We start from the raw sequence: 25,552 nt of genomic DNA, 5'->3' as shown, positions 1-25,552 counted from the left end.
GGTGGATGCGCAAATGTTTACAAGGGTTGTATCATCTGGTTGGATCGAACTCTTTATCTTTAGCTAATGTTCTCCTTTTTTCTCCTATTATACCCTTTTCAAAGGGTATTTTGTCTGATATAAGTATTGCTACGCCAGCTTTTTTTCATTCCAATTTGCAAGAAATGTTTTTCTCCATCTCTTTACTTTCAGTCTTTGTTTATCCTTTGTTCTTAGGTGGGTCTTTTGTATACAGCATATACATGGCCTTGTTTTCTTATCCACTCAATCTCTTTATGATTTTGATTGGATCATTTAATCTATTTGCATTTATTGTAATTATTGATAGGTACATATTTATTATCTTTTTATTCTTTAAAACTATGTGTCTCTTTTCTTTTTTTCTTTTTTTAAACATATATTTGTTGATTTCAGAGAGAGGAAAGGAGGGGGAGAGAGAGAGAGAGAAACATCAATGACGAGAGAGTCATTGATCGGCTGCCTAGCCCACAACCCAGGTATGTGCCTTGACCGGAAATCGAACCCCGATCCCCTGGATCCTAGGTCGATGCTCAAACTCTGAGCCATGCCGGCTGGGCTCTTTTCTTTTTCTTAAAGAAGATCCATTAACATTTCATATAATACTGTTTTGTTGGTGATGAACTCTAGCTTTTTCTTGTCTGGGAAGCCCTTTATTTTTCCTTCAAAATTTTTTTTTTTTTTTTAATATATCTTTACTGATTTCAGAGAGAGGAAGGGAGAGGGAGGGAGAGAGATAGAAACATCAGTGATGAGAGAGTCATTGATCGGCTGCCTCTTGCACGCCCCCGACTGGGGACTGAGCTCGCAACCTGGGCATGTGCCCTGACCAGGAATCAAACCCCGATCGCCTGGATCCTAGGCTGACGCTCAACAGCTGAGCCACGCCCAGCTTGGCTCCCCTTCAATTTTAAATGATAACTTTGCTGGGTAGAGTTGTCTTGATTTTAGGTTCTTGCTTTTCATTACTTTGAATATTTCATGCCAACCCGTTCTGGCCTGAAATGTTTCTTTTGAGAAATCAGCTGAGAGTCATATGGGAGCTCTCTTGTAGGTAAATAACTGTCTTTCTCTTGGTAATTTTAAGATTCTCTCTTTTTCTTTAATTTTTGCCATTTTAATTATGATGTGTCATTGTGTGGGCCTCTTTTGTTTCATCTTGTTTGGGAATTTCTCCATATTCTGAACTTATGTGTCTTTTTTCTTCAGCAAGTTGGGTAAGTTTCCTGTCATTTCTTCAAATCGGTTCTCAATCCCTTGATCTCTTTCTCTCTCCTCCTCCTCCTAGTACTGCTATGATATGGATGTTGCTACACTTGATGTTGTACCAGAGGTCCCTTGAACGATTCTCATTTTTTAAATTCTTTTTTTCTTTTTGCTGCTCTGATGGGTGTTTTCTGCTACCTTGTCTTCCACGTAGCTATTTTAGTTCTCTGCTTCATCTAATCTGTTTATTCCTTCTAGTGTGTTCTTCATTTCAGTTATTTTATTCTTCATTTCTGATTGGTTCTTTTTTACGCTTTTTGTGTCCTTTTTAAGTTTGCTATCTCTTTGGTGTAGTTCTCATTAACTTCCTTGAACATTTTTTATAACCAGTATTTTGAACTCTGTATCTGGTGGACTGCTTGACTCCATTTCATTTAGCTGTTTTTCTGGAGATTTCTCTTGTTCTTTTATCTGAGGAATGCTTCTTTGTTTTCTTATTTTGGCTGCCTCTCTGTGTTTGTTTCTATGTATTAAGTAATTCTGCTGTGTCTTTCAGTCTTGGTTGGGTCACCTAATGTAGTAAGCATCTTGTGGGCTCCAGTGGTGCCATCTCCCTGATCACCTGTGTAATTTATGTGTCCCCTCCTGTTCTATTTGAGCCTTGATTGCTGTTGGCATGTCCATGGGTTGAATCTCAGGCTGACTGCCTGTGCAAATTGGCCATGACCACAGTGTATGAGCAGCTGTGCATGGGCTGACCACACATTGCAGAATTTTCCTGAGCACATTCTAGTGCCAGCAGAGACCTCCCTTTAGGTAAGGCACTTATAGAGGTTATCAGATAGTACCCTTTTGTGCTCTGTTAGTTCTGGGGCCTCTGTGAAGCGACTCTGGTGCAAGTCAATATCTGATGTTACTTGAGACCAACTGAAGCTACCTGTTATGAACTATAAAGCAATCTGCATTTGTTAGCTTCCTGTGCTTAGCTTGGGTGCATGTGAGAAGGGCCAAACTGTGAACCTAAGCCTGCTATTTCCTGTACCAGGCCTATGGCAGGTCAGCAAATGGTCCAAGGTACCTCAAGACCCACCACCGCCTACCAGCTGCCCATACTTCTCAGCCACTGAAATAGCATTGGGTAGTACATGATTTGCATGAGTTCAGTTCTTAGTGAGTAACCAGGGTGGGGCGAGTGGTGTTTGCCAGGTTAAAACAGTTTCAAAATTGGCACCAGTGCTGGGTCTCAGGCTACTCAGCAAAAGTCTCAGGGTATACCAAAGCCAGCTGCCACCTACCTGGGGCTGTGGAACTTTTCAATTGGGTGGGGGTGGATTTCAGAGAGCCTTTGGGGTAGAGCTAGTAGAGTTCACAAGGCTAATGCAGATTAAGATTTGACTGTGTGAGGGGAGTGCTCAACAAAAGAAAGTTAATGCCTGTTCACTGTAGAGGAAGATGTCCCTAAACATGAAGCCACACAATGTTTCTTCTTGTTTATCTCTGGCAACCCTTCAAGCTTGACTAGAATTCCTAAAGCATTTTTTAAGAAATACTACAATGCAGGTCCAGGGTAGTTGCTGCTAACAGTGCCTCAGGCCATGTGGGAGTCGGGTAGGGCAGGGCATTAGAGAGTCACCAGTGTGGAACTAGTCTAGCTCACAAGGCTAATGCCCAGTGCAGAGAGTACTCAACCCAGGAAAGATGGTGCCCGTGGGTTGTGCAGGAGCGTGACTCAATAGAGGGACATTGGCAGCTGTCCCTCCGGCCCTCACCCCAAAGCCACATAACTTAGTCTCTCTCTGTATGACTCTGGTGCACCACCACCACCACCACCACCACCACCACCCGCCCCGAGCTGCCATCCCTTTGCAGGAGCCCAGCATGAGTGCCTGCAAACAAGAGTTTTGTGTGCTGTCATTTTAAGATGACACTTGGGTTTTCACCAGCCTTCTGTCTCATCCAAGTGGACAGAATACCCCCTAATTTTCACAGCCAGAGGTTATGTGGGCTTCTCTTTCTATCATTGGTGTTCTGGGCTTAAGTGCCCTATTTTGGGCTGAGTCCCTCACTTTTCAGGGGGATTTCTGCAGCTGAGATATCCCTCTGCATTCTCAACTGCCACATGTGGATGTGGGGCCAACTCATTTTGTGTATCCAACCCTCTTACCAGTATCAGTGTGGCTTCTGAAAATCTTTAGCTATAGGACTTCTATTCAGCTAGCCTTTAGATGGTTCTCCAGGTTGACTGTTCTATAATTTAGTTGTAATTTTGATGTCATGGGAGGAGGCAAGTGCTACTCTGCCATCTTGACCAGAACCCAAATATAGAATTCTTGGATGATAGGGGGGTTTTTCTGATAGCACTTTAAATATGTCAAATCATTGCTTCTAGTCTAATGGTTTCTGATGTGAAATTGGTTATTAATCTTATTAAGGATCCCTTGTACTCTCTTACTGCATTCAAGATTTCTCCTGGAGTTTGTCCTTCTTGGAATTCATTGAGCTTCTTGGAGTTTTCCTTTTTGTATTTGGACTCAAATTAATGTCCGGTGACTCTTGGTCTCAGCCTGATAAATGCCCCATAGTATTGGCTCTATGGTAGGTCTTCAGGCAACAGATATTCTCAGTTTCTATCTAATACTTCATTTCATCTTCTACTTTATGTATAATATTTTAATTAGAACACTATATTTTGAGTAATTTTATGTTTACAAGGAAAAAACTGAGTAAAAAGAAGAGTTCCCATACACTCTTCTCTTAACTTCACAATTTCCCCTATCATTAACATCTTGCACTATTGAAATACAGTTGTTAAAACTGATGAGCCAATATTGACATATTATTTTTAACTAATGCCCATGGTTTACATTTGAGTTTACTTTTTGTGTTGTATATTCTATTCAATGCGTTTCAACAAATATACAATGACATGTATCTAACATTACAGTATTATATAGAATAATAGCTTTACTTCCGCAAAAATCCACTGTTACACCTATTCATCCCTCCCTTCCACCCCAAAATCCCAATCAATCCTGAACTTTTTTCTTTTTAAAAAAATTTATTTTATTGTTTAAAGTATTACTTAGGTCCCCTGTTTTCTCCCCTTTACCTCCCTCCCCCCCATCTCCCACACTCCCAAGTGGAGGGAGTTTTGCAGCCTCTAACCCTCGAACCTTCCAGCCCAGCACTGGCTTCAGGGGGTACTCCCACTTTCTATGTCTCCCTCTCTCTTTTCAGTCTCTACAATGTTTCTTCAGTGCTCTTTACTTGAAATGTGTCCATCAGCTATATTTCTTTTGTTTTTCCAAGCTGGTTATCCAGTATTTTAGCCATAAATCCAGTCTGTGTTTGGAAGCAAGGGCACTTTGCTTCTTGTTAGAGTGCTACCATCTTGCCGACCCCTCTTAACTTTTTTTTGTTAATAAAGCAGGGGAGACAGTGAGTGTCAAGATGGAGGAGTGAAGCCCAGCTGGCATGGCTCAGCAGTTCAGCATCGATCTATGACCCAGGAGATCGCGGTTCAATTCCTGATCAGGGCAAGTGCCTGGATTGTGGGCTCAATCCCCTGTGGGGAACATACAGGACACAACAGATCATTGATGTTTTTGTCCTTCTCTTCCTTTCTCTCACTCAGAAATCAATAAAATTTTTTTTTTTTTAATGGCGGGGGGTGTTGCAATTTTTACTTTATTTATTTATTTTTAATTCTCACTGGAAGATATTTTTTCCATTGCTTTTCAGCAAGATTGGAAAGGGGAGAGAGAGACAGAGAAACATTGATGTGAGAGAGACACATCTATTAGTTCCTTCCCACACACCCCTGACTGGGGCCGGGATAGAGCCTGCAACTGAGGTACATGCACTTGGCCAGAATCAAACCAAGGACTCTTCTGTCCAAGGACCAACGCTCTAACTACTGAAGCAAATGTGCCAAGTCTTACTTTTTTTTTTTTGTTTGCTTTTTTCTTAGTTTCCAAAGTTTCACACTTATATGATTGGTATTAGGTCTTTCTTCTTTTTACTATATCCATTCAATGCTATAAATTTCCCTCTAAGCACTTCTTTCTCTGTATCCCACAAATTTTGATAAGTTGTGTTTTCACTTTTATTTAGTTCAAACTATTTTTAAATTTTTCTTGAAATTTCCTCTTGCCACATATATTCTTTAGAAATATGCTACTTAATCACTGTTTTTGAAATTTTCCATCTAGCTTTCTGTTATTGATTTCTATTTTAATTCCACTATGGTCTGAGAACATACATTGTATGATTTCTAATTTTGAAATATGTTAAGATGTGTTTAGTGACCCAGAATGTGATCTAGCTTGGTAAATGTTCCATGTGAGTTTAGGAATAATGTGTGATTTGCTGTTGCTGGATGACAAAGTCTGTTAAAGTCAATTATATCTAGTTAATCAATGGTGCTGTTGAGTTCAGTAATGTCCTTATTGATCTATGTCTGATAGAGAGTTGTTGAAATCTCCAACTACAATAATGGACTCATCTATTTCTCTTTGCATTCTCAAAGTTTTTGCCTCACACAGTTTGATGCTCTTTTGTTAGGTGCATGATCATTAAGAATTGTTATGTCATGGATATCTGACCCTTTTATTATTATGTAATACCCTCTTTATGTCTGATAATTTTCCTTACTTTGAAGTTTGCTTTGTTTGAAATCACTAAACTGACTCCAGCTTTCCTTTAATTACTGTTACTATGGCATATTTTTCTCTATCCCTTTACTTTTATTATTTGTCTATATTTAAAGTGGATTTCTTATAGACAACACATAGCTGAGTCTTATTTTTTGGTCCACTCTGACAGTCTCTGTGATTTTTTTTTCTAACTTATCTTTATTGTTAAAAGTATTACAGACGACCCCTTTTGTTCCCACATTGACCACTTCCATCTTGCTTCCACCCTCTCCCCAGGCCTTCACCCTATTTTTGTTTCTGTCCATGGGTTATGCATATATATATATATATAACTTCTTTGGTTAATCTCCACTCACCACCCACCACCTTACCTCTTCCCTCTGAGATAAGAAAGTCTGTTGCATGCTTCAGTGTCTCTGGGTCTATTTTGATTGTCAGATTCATTTGTTTATTAGCTTCTTCTGAAAGAAGACCAGACCCTTCAAGATTTCATTATAATTCTGGTTTGGTGGTGATGAACTCCTTTAGCTTTTTCTAATCTGTGAAGCTCTTCATCTGACCTTCAGTTCTAAATGATACCTTTTTAGGTAGAGTAATCTTGGTTATAGGTTTTTGCTTTTCATCACTGAATATTTCTTGCCACTCCCTTCTGACCTGCAAAGTTTCTGTTGAGAAATCATCTGACAGTTGTATGGGTGGTCCCTTGTAGGTAACTAATTGCTTTTCTCTTGCTGCTTTTAAGATTCTCTCTTTGTCTTTAACCTTTCACATTTTAATTATGATGTGTCTTTCTGTGGGCCTCTTTGGATTCCTCTTGTTTGAGACTCTGTACTTCCTGGACTTGTAAGTCTATTTCTTTCCTCATGTAGGAGAAGTTTTCTGTCATTATTTTTTCAAATACATTTTCAGTTTCCTTCTTTCTTTCTTCTCCTTCTGGTATCCCCATAATGTGAATGTTGGACTGCTTGAAGTTGTCCCAGAGGTTCCTTATACTATCTCCATATCTCTGGATTCTTTTCTCTTTTTGCTCTTCTGATTGGATGTTCTTTGTTTCCTCATATTCCAAATTGCTGATTTGATTATAAGCTTCCTCTACTTTTGATTCGCCGTAAATTGTTCTTCCTTTCAGTTAGTGTAGCCTTCATTTCTCACTGATTCTTCATTATGTCATTGCTGATCTCACTAGCTCCCTTAATAGTCTTATTAAGATCCTTGAGCATCCTTATACCCATTGTTTTGAACTCTGTATGTAGTAGTATGCTTCACTTCATTTATTTCCTTTTCTGGAGGTTCCTTCTGTTCTTTCCTTTTTGATATGTTTCTTTGCCTCCACATTTTGGTTGCTTCCTGGTGTTGCTTTCTATGTTTTAGGAAGAGCTACTATGTCTCCTGGAACAGAGATCTGGGAGGATTCAGGCTGAGTCACAGAGATTTGGCTGCAGTCCCACACACAGGTGCCAAGTTCAAAACTGGGAGGGTTATCTCTGTGAGGGAGGTTTCCTGGAGAAGTGAGGTATCACAGCCCCACAACAGGCTCCGCAGCCCAGGGTTCCAGTGTGGGGAAGAGAAGTCCTGCAACTTTGGGCTATAAAAACCAGCAGGGACTGTTGCTGAAGAATGCAAAGGCTGCGGGAGTCTCAGGTTTTCCTCTGAAAGAGCCAGATCACAGACTTACTCAGATCCACAACTCTGAGCTCCAGCTCTGGGCAGCAGCTTGAAAAGAAACTGGGACATTTGGGGAGGAACTAACATGCTTGAATTCTGGGTGAGTGATGGAGGGTCAGCTTTCTCCGGGACAGAAGAGCTGGAAGAGGCCATGGCTCATTTGGTGAGCCCTCTCCCCAAAGAGAACACAGGCAGGCACCATTTGAATCTCCAGCACCTGACTCACACCTTTGGCTCCACCCTGGTTATTCCCAGAGACCCTGTCCCTCTCTACTTGCAAGCTCACCCAAGCCATTTCCAATGGTTTTTCTATGCAAGTGGCCTCTCAAGTACTATGCTTGGGACTTTCCTAAAATCTCTCAAACAAGCAGCAGTGTGCCCCATATGGGTTGATAAGTGGCCCCAGGCTTAGCTCTAGTGGGAACCTGAACTGGTTCATAGCTTTGCCTCTACTGGACACCTCCAAGCTGCACAAGTAGCAGCCAACTATGGATTGCGGGGTAGCTCATGCTGCGTGGCCCTGAGCAAGGCACAGGCAGAGGCTGACTTTGCACCTCCCAGGAGGCCCCAGAGACTACACCTGGTGGTCAGACGCCCGTGCTGGATTACAACCCTGCCACATTCACGAGTGACACACTCAAGGGGCGCACTTGGTGAACACCAAAGCTCCACTGAAGTAAATCCCCCTCCATAGGGGTGTCTCCAGCACAGAAGCTCTTCGGCTGTAGTTGCAGCTGGTCCTCACAGCTGATTGACCTGGGGGTCAATTCCTTCCAGTGACAACAGCAACAACCAAGGCTCAACTACAACAGGACAGTGCACACAGGCCACAGAGGGAAGCACCTAGAAGGCTCAGCTCAAGTGACTGGGGAAGCTGAGCCACTCTACAAGTTCCAGGAGACATAGCAGCTCTACCTAATACATAAAAACAAAAACCAGGAAGCAGCCAAAATGTAGAGGCAAAGAAACATGTCACATAGGAAGAACAGAAAAAATCTCTAGAAGAGGAACTAAATGAAATAGAACCAAGCAAGCTAACAGATACAGAGTTTAGAATAATGGTTATAAGGATGCTCAAGGATCTTAATAAGACTATTAAGAAAACAAGTGAAACCATGGATGACATAATAAAGTACCAATCAGAAATTAAGGCTATATGAACTGAAAGGAAGAATAATTTACAGGGAATCAACAATATAGTAGAGGACGCTGAGAATCAAATCAGCAATTTGTAATATGAGGAAACAAAAATCACACAACCAGAAGAGCAAAAGGAAAAAAGAATCCAGAAATATGAAGATAGTATTAGGAGTCTCTAGGACAACTTCAAGCTGCCCAAATTTTGTATTATTGGGGTGCCAGAAGGAGAAGAAAGAGAGCAAGAAATTGAAAACCTATTTGAAAAAATAATTACAGAAAACTTTCCCTATGTGGGGGAAGAAATAGATTTATAAGTCCAGGAAGCACAGAGAGTCCCAAACAAGAGGAATCCAAAGAGGCCCACAGCAAGACACATCATAATTAAAATGCCAAAGCTGAAAGACAATGAGAGAATCTTAAAAGTAACAAGAGAAAAGCAGTTAGTTACCTACAGGGGACCACCTATATGGCTGTCAGCTGATTTCACAACAGAAACCTTGCAGGCCAGAAGGGAGTGGCAAGAAATATTCAAAGTGATGAAAAACTAGAGCCTACAACCAAGATTATTCTACCCAGCAAAGCTATCATTTAGAATTGAAGGTCAGATAAAGAGCTTCTCGGACAAGGAAAAGCTAAAGGAGCTCATCCCCACCAGACCAGTACTAAATGAAATGTTGAAAGGTCTTTTTTAAGAAGCTAATGAGCAAACAAATCTGACAAACTAAATAGATCCAGAGACATAGACGCTGCAACAGATGATCATATTTCAGAGGGAAGAGGGTTGGAAGGTGGGAAGAGATTAACCAAAGAAGTTATATGTATATATGCATAACCCATGAAAAGAATCAAAAATAAGGTCAAGGCTTGGGGAGCTGGTAGGAGCAAGGTGGAGGGGGTCAACTGAGGGGGGGAAATGGGACACCTGTAGTACTTTCAATAATAAAGATAAATAAAAAGTAAAATAAATTTTTAAAAATGAAATAAAATTTAAAAAAAGAAAAATGTAAAAGAAAAAAGCTGTGGTAGCAAAATATCCAGCTGGCATAGTGTACTGGTTGAGCATCAACCTGTATTCTGGAAGATCTTTGATTCCCTGTCAGGGCACCTGTCCAGGTTGTGGGCTGGATAAACAGTAGGGGGCATTCAAGAGACAGCCAATCGATGACTCTCTCATCATTGATGTTTCTATCTCTCTCCCTCTCCCTTCTGCTCTGATATCAATAAAGATATATTTTATAAAATAATAAATACCATATTGAGAGACAAGAAAGTTCATTATATAATACTAAAGCAATTGATCGAACAGTAGGGTATACCTTAGAGAAACATATATGCACCCAATATAGGAGCAACTAAATGTACCAAAAAAACCAAAAAAAACCACAAACAAACTTCTGGAGGACTTTAAGGGAGAAACCAACAACAACACAGTCATAGTAGGGGTCTTTAACACCCTACTGACTTCACTGGATAGGTCTCCCAGAGAAGAAAATCAACAAGGAAACAGTGACCCTAAATGACACACTAGATCAGATGGATTTAATTGACATTTACAGAACATTTCACCCCACAGCTACAGAATATACATTCTTCTCAAGTGCACATGGGACATTCTCTAAGATAGACCACATGTTAGAACACAAAACAAGTCTCAACAAGTTCAAGAAGATTAAAATCGTATCAAGCATCTTCTCAGATCACAATGGCAGGAAATTGGAAATAAACTACAATAAAACACTAAAAATCATTCAAACACATGGAGGCAAAATAGCATGTTATTGAACAATGAGTTACCACCAAGAGATCAAGGAAGAAATAAAAAACTTCCTGGAAACAAATGAAAATCAACACACAACAACCCAAAATCTATGGGACACAATGAAAGCAGTCCTGAGAGGGAAGTTCATAGCGCTACAGGCCTACCTCAAAAAACAAGAAAAACTTGTAGTACACTATCTAACCCTCAACTTAAAGACTTAGTAAGAGAACAACAAGAAAAGCCCAGAGTAAATAGAAGGAAGGAAATAATAAAGATAAGAGCAGAAATAAATGTCATAGAGACAAAAAACAAAGAAAGAAAAAAAGAAAGAAAAAGATCAAAAATATCAAGAGCTGGTTCTTTGAAAAGACAAACAATATTGATGAACCTTTAGCTGAACTCAAGAAACAAAGAGAGAAGACCCAAATAAACAAAATCAGAATACAGAGGTAAAATAACATATGACCCAACAGAAATAATGATTGTAACAGAACACTATGAATAACTATATACCAAAAGGCTGGGCAACCTTGGGGAAATGGACATATTCCTAGAAAAGTACAACATTCCAAAACTCAATCAGGAATAGTCTGAAAACCTGAATAGGCAGATAACTACTGATGAAGTTGAACCGGTAATACAAAAAACTCCCAGCAGACAAAAGCTTTGGTCTGAACCAGCATCGCAGGGAAATTGTACCAAACATTCAAAGAACTTCTATCATCCTCAAGCTATTTCAAAAAATCCAAGAGAAGAACACTTCCAAGCTCTTTTTATGAGGCCAGCATTAGCCCAATTCTAAAATCTGTAAAAACACTACCAAAAAAGAGAATTACAGGCCAATATCCCTGATGAACATAGATGCTAAAATCCTCATCAAAGTATTAGCAAATCACACCCAGCAATATATTAAAAGGATCATACATCATGACCAGGTGGGATTTATTCCAAGGATGCAAGGCTAATAGATTTGCAAATCAAGAAATGTTATACATCACATAAGTAAAATGAAGGAAAAAATCACATGATCATATCAATAGATGCAAAAAAAGCATTTGACAAAATTCAACACCTATTTTTCATACAAACTCTCAGTAAAGTTGGAATAGAGGGATCATAACTCGACATAATAAAGACCATATATGACAAACCTACAGCCAACATCATACGCAATGGTCCAAAACTAAAACCATGTCCCTTAAAAATAGAAACAGGACAGGGGTGTCCATTTCACCACTCTTATTCAACAGAGTACTGAATTCCTAGCCACAGAAATCAGACAAGAAGAAAACCTAAAAGGGGTCCACATTGGAAAAGAGGAACTGAAACTCTCATTATGCGCAGGTGACATGATATTGTACATAGAAAGTCCTAAGGACTCCACCAAAATTCTACTAGATTTAACAAATGAATTCAGCAAGGTAGGAGGATACAAAATTAACACCCAGAAATTGATGGCATTTTCATACACCAATAATGAACTCTCAGAAAGAGAAACTAAAAAAAAATAAATACCATTTTCCATTACAACAAAAAATTAAGATACTTAGGAATAAACTTAACCAAGGCAGTAAAAGACCTGTACTCTGAAAATTACAGGACTATGCAAAAAGAGGTAGAGGAAGGTATAAACAAGTGGAAGAACATTCCATGTTCATGGATTGAAAGAATTTTATTAAAATGTCCCTACTACCCAAAGCAATCTATAAATTCAATACAATCCCTATTAAAATACCAACAGCATATTTCACAGATCTAGAACAAACACTTCAAAAATTTCTATGTAACCCAAAAAAGCCCCCAAATAGCCCCATCAATGTTGAGAAAGGACAAAGTTAGAGGGATCACAGTACCAGATATCAAGTTATACTACAAAGCCACTGTAATCAAAACAGCCTAGTGCTGGCACAAGAACAGACATACAGATCAGTGGAACAGAACAGAGAACCCTGAAACTGACCCAAGCCATTACACTCAATCAATATTTGACAAAGAAGGCAAGAACATACAACGGAGTAAAGACAGTCTCTTCAATAAATGGTGTAGGAAAAATTGGACAGGTACATGCAAAAAAATATAACTAGCAGACCAACTTACACCATACACAAGAATAAAGTTAAAATGGAAAAAAGACTTAAATGTAAGATGTGAAACCATAAAAATCCTAGAAGAAAACATATGCAGCAAAATCTCAGACATCATTGACAGTAATATGTTTGCTGATACATCTCCTATGGCAAGGGAAACAAAGGAGAAAATAAACAGTACTACATCAAAATAAAAGGCTTCTACACTGCAAAATAAACCATTAACAAAACAAAAATGGAACCTACTTAATGGAAGAATATATTTGCCAATGACAAATATAAGTGGTTAATATCCAAAATATATAAGGAACTCATACAACTTAACAAAAGAAGACAAAAAATCCAATTATACAATGGACAATGGACCTAAATAGACAGTTTTCCAAAGAGGACTTTCAGATGGCCTAGAGACATATGAAAAAATGCTCAAAGTCACTAATCGTCAGAGAGATGCAAATTTAAAAAACAGTGAGGTATCACCTCACACGTGTCAGAATGTTTACCATCAACAAATCAACAAACAACAACTGCTGGCGAGGATGTGGAGAAAAGCGAATCCTGGTACACTGCTGGTAGGAATGCAGACTGGTGCAACCACTATGGAAAACAGTATGGAATTTCCTCAAAAAATTAAATATGGAGCTGCCATTTGACCCAGTAATCTCACTTGTAGAAGTATATCCTAAGAAACCTGAAACATCAATCAGAAAGAATTTAATCATTCCTACCTATGTTCATAACAGCACAATTTACAAATACTAAGATCTGAATACAGCTCAAGTGCCTATCAGTAGATGAGGATAAAAATGCTGTGGGACATATACACCATTGAATTCTATGCAGCTGTACAAAAGAAGGATCTCTTACCATTTGGGACACCATCGATGGACCTGTTAAATATTATGCTAAACGAAGTAAGCCAAAGACAGACAACTATCACATGATCTCACTCATATGTGGAATATAATGAACAAATTAAACTGATTAACAAAATAGATCCAGAGACAGAGAAGCATGGATCCTAGAAGGAAAGCAGGGGTTGGGTATTGGGTGGGGAGAGATTAATTAAAGAACTTTTATGCATAATTGCATAACCCATGGACATAGACAATAGTATGGGGAAGGCCTGCAGGTGAGGCAGATGTGAGGTTGATGGGAACAGCTGGGGGGAAAACGGGACATCTGCAATCCTTTCAACAATAAAGATAAAAATTTTTTTTAAATGTTGCTGCTCTTCCTCTTCCCCTGTGTAAAGAGAAGGGGATATTTCTCCAGTCACTGTGAGAAGCTGGTAGGGCTGCAGGTAATAACACTCATAAAAGTATGGGACTCCTCCTAGACTGAGCCCCCTTGGAATTTGTAACTCTCAAACGTTTTTCCACTGAATTTCCAGCAGTTAAGTTAAAGTTCAGGTTCTGCTTCCCTCGTCTTGGTTCTCACTGAGTTTTTCCTTTCCTGCATTTCTGCTCTGGTAAGATGTGTTTCTTTGTATCCATCTGTCTAGCTCTTTAATTTAGGAGGTCACTGGTGTCTTCTATGACCTCACTTCTCTCACAAATCTGAGAGAAGTTGTTGATTTTCAGGTTCAGGTTTCTTTTTCTTGATGTGTGGGTAGGAGAGACAACTTTCAAGCTCCTTACATGCCTAATGAATTATCTTCATTTTTAAAGTTAATTTGATGCATATAGGATTCTTGGTTGACAGACTTTTTTCTGTTATCACTTTCAATTTATCATTCCACTATCTTTACCCTACATTTTTTCTACTGAGAAATCAACAATTCATCTTATTGTAGATTTCTTGTGATTACTGTTTTACATCTTTCTGTTTTCAAGATTTTTTAATTTTTTGTGGCTTTCAACATTTTACTGTGATGTGTCTGCTATGAATCGTTTAGTGTTTGTCCTACTTGGAGCTTCTTGAACTTTCTGGATGTGTAGATAAATATATTTCATTAAATTTGGGAAGTTTTCAGCCATTGTTTCATTAAATATTCCTTCTACTTTATTATTTCTCTTATCTTTGTCCCCTACTCTCAATATATGCATGTTGGTACACTCAATGATATCCAACATTTCTGATCTCTTTGTGCTCTTGATATAGCATAATATCTTTTGGTCTATCTACAAATTCATTGATTTTTCTTCCAAGTCAAATATACTCTGGTGCCCTTATACTGAATTTCTTGTTTTCACTTATTATACTTCTCAACTCCAGAATTTCATTTGATTCTTTTTAATAATTTCTATCTCCTTGTAGATATTCCCTACTTAATGAGACATTGACATCATAATTTCCTTTAATTCTTTTTTATTCTGGTCATAGCATGACATAGTATGCTCCTTTGTTGGGAGAATCTGTATTCCTTTTTTGATACATATGTCCTCCTTGCTATGCACTTTTAAAGTTACTTCTGTTCCATCTTTGCTTCTTTTCCAATAACACATTCTGCAATTAGCCTTTAATTTTTTAGAGTTAATTTCTTTCATTTGAGGGTGGGGCCATCTATCTGTCATGTAGAAATTCCATATTTTTTGGTCAGCTGATGACATCCTTTCTTGGTTTCTACTGTGGACACTGTATTTTTTATTTTTTTATTGTGGTAAAATATACATAACATAAAATGTACCATTTTAATCATCTTTAAGTGTACTATTCAGTGGCATTAATTATACTTGCAATGCTCTGTAACCATTACCACTGCTTATTTTTTAATCTTTTCCATTATCCCAACAAAAACGCTGTAGCCATTATAAGTAATAACTTCTCATTTCCCCTCCTCCCAGACTCTGGTAACCTGTAATCTACATTCTGTTTCTACAAATTTGCCTATCCCAGATATCTCATACAAGCAGACTAATTTCATATTTGTCCTGGCATTATTTCTCTTAGCCTATTTCTCTTATCACAATGTCTTCCAGGTTCATCCATGTCATAGTACATTTCATAACTTCATTCCTTTTTATGTCTGAATAACAGTCCATTCTATATATACACAATATTTTGTTTATCTACTCTTCTTTGATGGACACCTGAATTCTTTCCAACTTTTGGTTATTGTAAATAATACTGCATTCACCATTGCCATACAAGTATCTGTTCAAGTTCCTTCTTTTAATTCCATTGGGTATATAACTAAGTGCAGAATTTCTAGGTCATATGGTAATTGTTTAGCTTTTGGAGGAGCCAATAAACCATTTTTTATTGGAGGAACACCATTTTACATTCCCATCAGCAATGCACAAGGATTTCAATTTCTCCAGATCCTCACCAACATTCATTATTTTTCATTTTATTGATAATAGCCACCCTAATGGGTGTGAAGTAGTATCAAATTGTGCTTTTGATTTACATTTCCCTAATGACTAGTGGTGGTAAGCATTTTTACATTTCCTTATTGGTCATTTGTGTATCAAGTAGTTTGCCCATTTTGTACCTAGGTTGTTTATTCTTGAGTTGTGGGAGTTTTTATAAATTCTTATTAATCCATTATCAGATATATGCTTTGCAAATGTTTTCTCTGCTTCAGTAGATGTCTTTTCACTCTCTTGATAGTGTCATTTGATGCATAAAAGTTGTTAATTTTGATTAGATCTAATTAAACTATTTCCCCTTTTTTGCCTGTGCTTTATAGTGTCATATCTAAGAAATTATTGCAAAATCTAATGTTGTGAGGACTGTTTCCTATTTTCTTCTAAGACTTTTACAGTTTTTGCACTTATGTTTTGTACTTTTAACCATTTTAAGTCAATTTTTGTTAAAATTCAACTTAATTATTGTGCAGATGAAGAGCTGGTTTTCTTTGGAACATTTATTGGAAAGACTGTCCTTTTTCCCCATTGAATGGATGGCATTCTTATTGAAAATCAGTTGATCATATATTTGAAGGTTTATTTCTGGACTTTATTCTATTCCATTGGTCTGTGCGTCTGTCTTTATGCTAGTCCATATTTTTTTGGTTACTGCTGCTTTGTAGTAACCTTTGAAATCAGGAAATGTGAACAAATAAGAAAATTTGCTCTTCATTTTTAAGATAATTTTGGCTAACAGGGGTCTCTTGAGGTTCCATGTAAATTTTAGGATGAATTTTCCTCGTTCTACAAAAAAAGTCACTGGAATTTTGATAAGGATTACATTGACTCCACAGATCATTTTGCATAATATTCTCATCTTAATATTAAGTCTTCCAATCCATGAATACAGGATGTCTTTGCATTTATTTCGTACTTTAATTTCTTTCATCAGTTTTTTTTACAGTTTTCTGTGTACAGGTCTTTTACCTGCTTACTTAAGTTTATTATTAAGTATTTTATTCTTTTGATGCTATTATAAATGTAACTGTTTTCTTAATTTCTTTGCTGAATTGCTTACTATAATATAAATGCAACTGAATTTTGCTTGTTGATTTTGTATCCTGAAACATTGCTAAATTTGTTTGTTCGCTCTAACAGATTTTTTTGTGAATTCTTTAGGGTTTTCCACTCAGAAGATAATATCACTTGTAAACAGAGATGATTTTACCTCTTTCTTTATGATGTGGATGCATTTTATTTCTTATCTAATTGCCCTGTCTAGATTTTCCAGTGATATGTTGAATAGAAGTGGCAAACATGAGCATCACTGTCTTCTTTCTGTCTTAAAGGAAAATATTTCAGTCTTTCACAATTTAATATGATGTTAGCTGTGGATTTGTTTTTAGCCCAGACACAGGGAAGGTGGGATCTGCTAACATTCACCATCTGTCAAATCTACCCAGAATATGTCTTCACTGGAAAGCTGGGAAGATGGGAAATGCCACTCAGTTTTCAAGCCAAGTATATCAGCGCTCTCACAACACAAAAGTGTGCCAGAAAGGGGATTGCACTCTTCATCAACTTTCTTGCCTATTTTACAGAAGTTGGGGGTAGGGAAATGGGTGGTGGCCTGATGCTACCACTCACTTAATATAAGCCTTCTGCAACACAGAGCTGTGGAAAATAGGATCTTCCTATTTTCACCATCTGACAAAACTATCCAGAAGAGCTGTTTGACTCCAGGGAACTTGGAGATATGGGGACTGCCTGCCACTCAGCTCCCAAATTTGCTAAAACAGTTCTTCCACAAGGCAGAGTGGTAGAGATATGGGTATAATGCCTAGCTTTAATATCAAGGCCTCCTACTGTTCTTACCTATTTTCCATAGATTTTGTAGAATAAATACTAATCAATCTATTGTAAGCCCTTTGATCAATCTGAAGAATATTTGAATGATTGCCCTTGCTAATGCTGACCAGCTTAACAGTTGCTCTCCAGGGGAGATATTTCCCTAAGTACTTCACATGGCCATTTGCCTTTCACTTTTTTGATGGTGTCTTTGACACACAAAAGTTTTTAATTTTGATTAAATCAAGTTTATTACTTTAAAAATTTTCTTCAACTTTTTGCACCATATTTAAGACGGCTTTGCCTAACTTAACACAGAGATTTACTCCTCTGTTTTCTAGTTGTTATAAAGTTTCACCTCTTACAATTAGGTCTTTGATCCATTTTGAGTTAATTTTTGTGCATGGAATGAGATAGAGTTTCAAGTTATCATTATTCTTTTGGATATCCAATTGTGTCAGCACCATTTGTTGTAAATGTTATAATATGAGTCTTCTAATTCATAAACAGGATATCTTTCCATTTATTTACATATTCTTTAATTTATCTTAGCAATTTTTTTAAATTAGTTTACAAATTTTTCACTTCTTTAGTAAAATTTAGTCCTAAATATTTTATTCTTAATTACATTGTGAATGGAATTGGTCATATTTTCTTTTTAAAAAAATATTTTTATTGATTTCAGAGGGAGGAAGGGAGAGGGAGAAAAACATCAATCGGCTGCCTCCTGCATGCTCCCTACAGGGGATCAAATGCAAAACCCGGGCATGTGCTCTGACTTGGAATTGAACGTTGGGCAACCTTTTTCTGCATAGGTCAATGCCCAACCAACTGAGCTACACTGGCCAGGGTACTTTATCCTATTAATATAATGTACTATCACCTTATTTTTGTGTTACTGGCATAAATCCCACTTGGTCCTGATATATAATATTTTTCGTATGTTGGTATAGATTCAGCTTGCTAGTATTCTGTTGAGAATTTTGTGTTTATATTTATGGTATTATTTTTTTCTTTAACTGTTTGGTAAAATTCATCATTGAAGCCATCTGATGCTGGGTTTTTCTTTGTGGAAAGATTTATAATTACTAATTCAATCTCTTTCTTAGCTAACTCTCTGATTTTGTTTTGTCCTCACAGAAAACTCTAGCTGGTATTGTTGCTGATCTGGCCCACTGTAAATGAGCTGAATATAATTTCCATTGGCTGTTAACTTATGTAGTTGAACAGGTAGAATAGTTTCTTCTGTTGGTGCTTTGGAAACCATTTCAAATATAGTCTGATTTGTAAATCATTTAATTTTAAAGAGCAGTTTTAAACTGTAACCATGCCCACTAACCTTTTTATCAGAAACCTTACAAAACTCTTCAAATAAGAATAAAAATGCTCAGTAATATTTTACTGTAATGTTTTAAAGGTTTTGCAAACTTTTCTTACTCCCTACAAAACATAGGCACTCCAAATGGAGAAACTCAACCTCTGTCCTCTGTTTACTGCAGTGCCACTTGTCTTGTTTATATTTGTCCCTCTAAATACAAGATTTCTCACTGACTATTTTTAACATGTTCTTCTCAGTGGAAATTCCGATATATGTTGGCTTCCTTTATTGAACCTGTAGATCTTGACCGACTACTGCAGGCCAGGCATTGTGCTAGGAGCTATGATAGGAAAATTTTTGGTGAGAAATCAGATTAGCTTGACATATTATACATATATTTAAAAAGTAACCCTGTAGAAAAGTATATGAAAATATAGATTAGATTCATAAACAGACTTCTGGCAGTATTAGTAATGTTTTCACAGTAATTCTGTGAATGGGCTCACAACATGGAGTACTTTGTACATATTTCATTTTGAAATGAATATATTAAAATCTCACATATGGGAGTGTGTATGTGTATGTATATATGAAGGAGGGAGAGAAAGAGATTTTATTATAATACTATAATAACTACCCAAAATATTGCTCTTTTTTTGGGAGTTTCTGTCAGTTAAATTGTTTTTTACTGATTACCAATAGATAAACAGAGGAGAAAATAATGGGATCTTACAAGTAAGCAGAAAAATATAGATACATCGAGTTTATAAAGTTCCTCAAGTCAGCCGACCAGTGTGGCTCAGAGGTTAAACATCAACCTATGATCCAGGAGATCGAGGTTCAATTCTTGGTCAGGGCACATGCCCAGGTTGCAGGCTCAATGCCCAGTAGGGGGCATGCAGGAGGCAGCTGATTAATGACTCTCTCATCATTGAAGTTTCTATGTCTCGCTCCCTCTCCCTTTCTCTCTCTGAAATTAATAAACTCATATTTTTTGAAAAGATCTTTTCAAAAAAAAGTTCTTCATGTCATCTTGTAACAAAGTTTTGATTCTTCCTTTTAGACCAGAAGATCAATTCAGAAGTTATTAGAATGGGAAAATAACAGATTATATCACAAGGTAAGAAGTTTAAGCAAAGAAATGCCCCATTTATATATTTATGTTAGTATTAATTTTTTTTAAAATGAGGATATTTTAAGCCACGAGAGAATGGATTAGAGAACTAATACTCATTTTTCAATGTATATTCTTTATGAGGTATTTTTAAATTCTATGTTGTGGAACTTGTACTTATTCATGGATTGTTTTCAGGGATTTATTCAAATATATAGGTGATATTTATTATAAATTGAATCAAATTCTTAACAAACTGTACTTTCTTAGCTTGCTTTACACTGGAAGTTGACTAAAAGAAAATGTGAAACTAGCAATATGATGGAATATGTAAGTATGCAGTTGTTTTCTAATTTAACTTTTTCGGATCCCATCTTAATTGTTACATTTTACTATATTTATCATTTGTCAAATCACCTTTCTATCTATTTTCTCCTCAGCCAGAACTTTTATCAGTTGGAACATAGAGGTTTTTTGTACCTTCTTTAGATGTGTAGCCAACATAAAATATCTTGAAAGGTAGCAATTATTCAGATCTTTTTAAAAAATCTCAGCTAGTGTGCTCAGGTGGAAATATTGCACAACTGTCCTGGTTGGTGTGGCTCAGTTGGTTGGGCATCCTCCAGTGCACCAAAAGGTTTCTAGTTTAATTACCCATCAAGGCACATGCCTGCATTGTGGGCTCAATTCCCAGTAGAAGGTGGGCAAGAGAGAGCTGATCAATGTTATGCTTTCACATCAGTGCTTTCTCTTTTCTCCCTTCCTCTTTCTCAAAAAATCAATAAACTCTTCTAAAAAAAGCAATGATTCCTGTAAAATAACTCACACAACATGATTGTGGCTGAGCCTCAGTTAGCCAACCTGAGAGGAGGGTCCTCCCATGAATGAGTCAACAACAATATAGACCTAATCAGAACAGGAGAGCCAAAGAACCCACAAAAGGAACACCCACAAAAGAGACATGCCTAGAGTATATAGCTCAGATGTATAAGGAAAGCACACCTCTGGGTCCCACTGGATATAAACTACAAAACCCCACCCCACAAGACTGGGAGACAGCACATATACCTAATAGACAGATACAAACACTAAGAGTTACTAAAATGAGGAGAAAAGAAACAACCTCCAAACTAAAGAAAAGGAAAAATTACCAGAAAAAGACCTTGATTGGGTGGAATTAAGCAAGTTATCAGAAATAGAGATCAGAGTAATGGTTATCAAGATGTTTAAGGAAACTACTGAGAACCACAAGAAACTTAATGGGAAGGTCCAGGAACTTAGTGAAATCTTCATCAGCATGAAAAAATATATAGATATGATAAATAAGAACCAGGCAGAAATGAAGAATACTATATCTAATATCAAGAGTATGCTAGAAGAAATTAACAGCAGGCTTACTGAAGCAGAGGATAGAATAAGTGAATTATAAGATAAGGTTAAAAAAAAACACTCAATTGGAATAGCAAAACCAGAAAACGCTTAAAAATCATGAGGACACTTTAAGGGAACTTTAGAACACCATGTAGTGAAACAACATTCGCATCACAGGGGTTCCAGAAGAAGAGGAAGGAGCAAGTGATAGAGAACCTAGTGGAAGAAATAATGACAGAAAACTTCCCTAAGCAGGTAAAGGAGAAAGCCACACAGGTTCAGGAAGCACAGAGGGTTCCAAACAAGAGGAACCCAAAGAGACCTACTCCAAAACACATCATAATTAAAATGACAAATGTTAAGGAAAAAGAGAGAATATTAACAGAGAGAAAAGGAATGACCTGCAAGGGAGACGCCATAAGGCTGACAGCAGATTTCTCAACAGAAACACTTCAGGCCAGAAGGGATTGGCATGAAGTTCTTAAAGTAATGAAAAGCAAGAACATGGAATCAAGATTCCTTTATCCAGCAAGGCTATCATTTAAAGTTGAAAGTGAAATAAAGAGCTTTCCAGACAAAAGGCTAAAGGAGTTCAGTACTATTAAATCTGCATTGCAAGAAATGCTAAAAGAACTGCTTTAAGAAGAAGGAATATTAAGAGAATGGTACATCAGCATAAACGTAAAACATGGCAATAAGTAAGTATATATCAATAATAACCTTAAATGTAAATGGGTTAAATGCTCCAATCAAAAGACATAGGGTACCTGAATGGATAAGAAAACAGGATCAAAATATATTATGTCTACAAGAGATCTGTTGAGAACAAAAGATTCATATAGGCTGAAAGTGAAGTAATGGAAAAAAATATTCCATACACATGGAAACAAACAAACAAAAAGCTGGAGAAGCAATACTTATTTTTAACAAAATAGACCTCAAAATAAAGACCACAACAAGAGAAAAAGAAGGTGACTACATAATACTGAAGGGATCATTCCAGCAGGAGGAAATAACCTCTATAAATATATATGCACCCAAAATAGGAGAACCTAAATATATAAAAAATTTCTTGGTGGACTTCAAGGGGAAGATTGACAGCAACACAGTCATAGTGGGGGAATTTAACACCCCATTATCATCATTGGACAGATCATTAAGACAAAAAGTCAACAGGGAAATAGAGACCTTAAATGACACACAAGTTCTAATGGATTTAATTGGCATTTACAGAACATTTCATCCCAAAACAGCAGAATACACATTCTGCTCAAGTACACATGGAACATTCTCAAAAACAGACCACAGGTTAAGGCACAAAGCAAGCCTCTACAAGTTGAAGAAGACTGAAATCATATCAAGCATCTTCTAGCATCACAGTGCCATGAAACTAGTGAATCACTATAAAATCACTATATTAACCACTATTTTAAAAAACCTCAAAAATATTCAAACACATGGAGGCTAAATAGCATGTTATTGAACAATGAAAGGGTTACCAATGAGGTCAGGGAAGAAGTCAAAAGCAGCCTCAAAAAAAAAATGAAAATGAAAAAACAACCCAAAATTTATGGTACACGGTGAAAGCAGTTCTCAGGTAAAAGTTCATAGCATTTCTAGCATATTTCCAGAAATAAGAAAAAGCTCTAATAAACCATCTAACACAACAACTAAAAGTATTAGAAAGGGAACAGCAATAAAAACTGCAAGGAAGTAGAAGGAAGAAAATAACAAAGACCAGAGGAGAAATTAATGACATAGAGACTAAAATAAGCAATACAAAATATGAATGAAACCAAGAGCTGGTTCTCTGAAAAGATAAGTAAGATTCATGAACCTTTAACCAGACTCACAGAAAAATGGAGAGGACCAAATAAATAAAATCAGAAATGAAAGAGGCGATATAACAAACCAACACAACAGAAATACAAAGGATCAACTATATGCCAACAGACTGAACAACCTGGGTGAAATTGACAAATTCGTAGACGCACACAACCTTCCAAAGCTAAATCAGGAAGAGGCAGAAAACCTGAATAGGCTGATAACAACTAATGAAATTGAAGCAGTAATCAAAAAACTCCCAGCAAACAAAAGTCCAGGACCAGATGGACTTACAGACGAGTTTCACCAAACATTAAAAGAAGAATTAACATGTATCCTGCTCAGGCTATTCCAGAAAATTCAAGCAGAGGGAAAACTCCAAAGCTTCTTATGAGGCTAGCATCATCCTAATTCCTAAACCAGATAAAGACACTACAAAGAAAAAAAATTAAAGGCCAATATTCCTGATGAGCATAGATGCTAAAATCCTCAATAAATTACTTGCAAATGGAATCTAGCAATACTTTAAAAAGATACACCACGACCAACTGGGATTTATTCCAGGGATGCCACACTGATATATTTGCAAATCAGTAAATGTGACACACCACATAAGCCAAATGAAGGATAAAAATCATATGATCATATCAATACATGCAAAAAAGAATTTGACAAAATCCAGCACCCATTTCTGATAAAAACACGCAACAAAGTGGAAATAGAGGGATCATACTTCAACATAATAAAGGCCATATGTGATACACCTACAGCCAAAATCATACTCATTGGTCAAAAACTAAAACCATTTCCCTTAAAAACAGGAATAAGACAGGGGTGTCAACTTTCACCATTCTTATTCAGCATAGTACTGGAATTCTTTGCCACAGCCTTCAGATAGAAAACATAAAAGGTATCCGAATTCTAAAGGATGAAGTAAAACTCTCATTATTTGCAGAGGACATGATATTGTACATAGAAATCTAAAGACTCCACCAAAGCACTACTAGACTTGATAATTGGATTTGGCAAAGTAGCTGGATGCAAAATTAACATCCTAAAATCAACTACATTATAATGAACTCAAAAAAGAGAAAAATTTTTTAAAATACCATTTAGCATTTACCATTGCAATTAAAAAAATAAGATACCTAGGAATAAACTTAACCAAAGATATAAGTGACCTGTACTGAAAAAACTACAGGACACTGAAAAAAGACATAGAGGAAGATATAAATGAGTGGAAGAATACACCATATTCATGGAATGGTAGAACTAATATCATTAAAATGTAAATACTACTCAAAGTAATTTTGGTTTCAATGCAATTCCTAGTAAAATACCAACACCATATTTCACAGAGTTAGAATAAATATTCCAAAAATTTATTTGGAACCAAAAAAGACCTTGAATAGCTCCACAAATCGTGAGAAAGAACAGAGTTGGAGGAATGACTTTACCGGATATCAAACTATACTACAAAGCCATTGTAATCAAAACAGCCTGGTATTGGTACAACCGCAGAAATATAGATCAGTGGAATGGAACAGAGACACCTGAAATAGACTCACATACTTATGGTGATTTAATATTTGACACAGGATGCAAGAGCATACAATGGAGTAAAGACAGTGCCTTCAATAAATGGTGTTGGGAAAATTGGACGGGTACATGCAAAAAAATTAAACTAGATCACCAATTTACTCCAAACACAAGAATAAATTCAAAATGGATAAAAGACTTAAATGTAAGTTGTGAAACTATAAAAATCCCAGAAGAAAACATGGGCAGTAAAGTCATGGACATCTCACGTAGTGGAATTTTCACCTATAGGTTTCCAAGGGGAAGAGAAACTAAAGAAAAAATAAACAAATGGGACTACTTCAAACTAAAAAGCTTTTGCACAGCAAAAGAAATCAGCCTCAAAATACAAAGAAACCTCATGGTATTTTAGAACATATTTGCCAAGGTTTTATCTGATAAGGGGCTAGTTTCCAAAGTGTACAAAGAACTCATACAATTGAAGAAGAGGAAGACAAACAATCCAGTTAAAAAATGGGCAAGTTACCTAAATAGACACTTCTCCAAAGAGGACATACGGATGGTCAAGAGACACATGAGAAAATACTCCACATCGCTAATCATCAGAGAGATGCAAATTAAAACCACAATGAGGTATCACTTCACACCTGTCAGAATGGCCAGCATCAACAAATCAGCAAATGACATATGCTGACAAGGATGTGGAGAAAGGGGA

At 36.9% G+C, this 25,552-nt stretch overlaps 1 protein-coding gene across 1 annotated transcript in view; it reads left to right on the top strand.

Annotated features, from left to right (window-relative positions):
• The window catches only part of CHIC1 (cysteine rich hydrophobic domain 1), a 72,322-nt gene extending 51,504 nt beyond the window's left edge, over positions 1-20,818 (top strand). The window contains exons 4-5 of the mRNA XM_087813479.1: positions 20,053-20,109; positions 20,374-20,818. Of these exons, the coding sequence (XP_087669605.1) occupies positions 20,053-20,109; positions 20,374-20,592 (276 nt within the window). The 3' untranslated portion in view covers positions 20,593-20,818. The remainder of the gene's footprint in view (positions 1-20,052; positions 20,110-20,373) is intronic.
• The last annotated feature ends 4,734 nt before the right edge of the window (positions 20,819-25,552 follow it).

Source organism: Miniopterus natalensis, chromosome X (genome assembly GCF_054644295.1).
Source record: "Miniopterus natalensis isolate mMinNat1 chromosome X, mMinNat1.hap1, whole genome shotgun sequence".
In the NCBI taxonomy this organism is placed as follows: Eukaryota; Metazoa; Chordata; class Mammalia; order Chiroptera; family Miniopteridae; genus Miniopterus; species Miniopterus natalensis.
The sequence above is the reverse complement of the archived record's forward strand: the minus strand, read 5'-3'. Positions and strand labels throughout refer to the sequence as shown.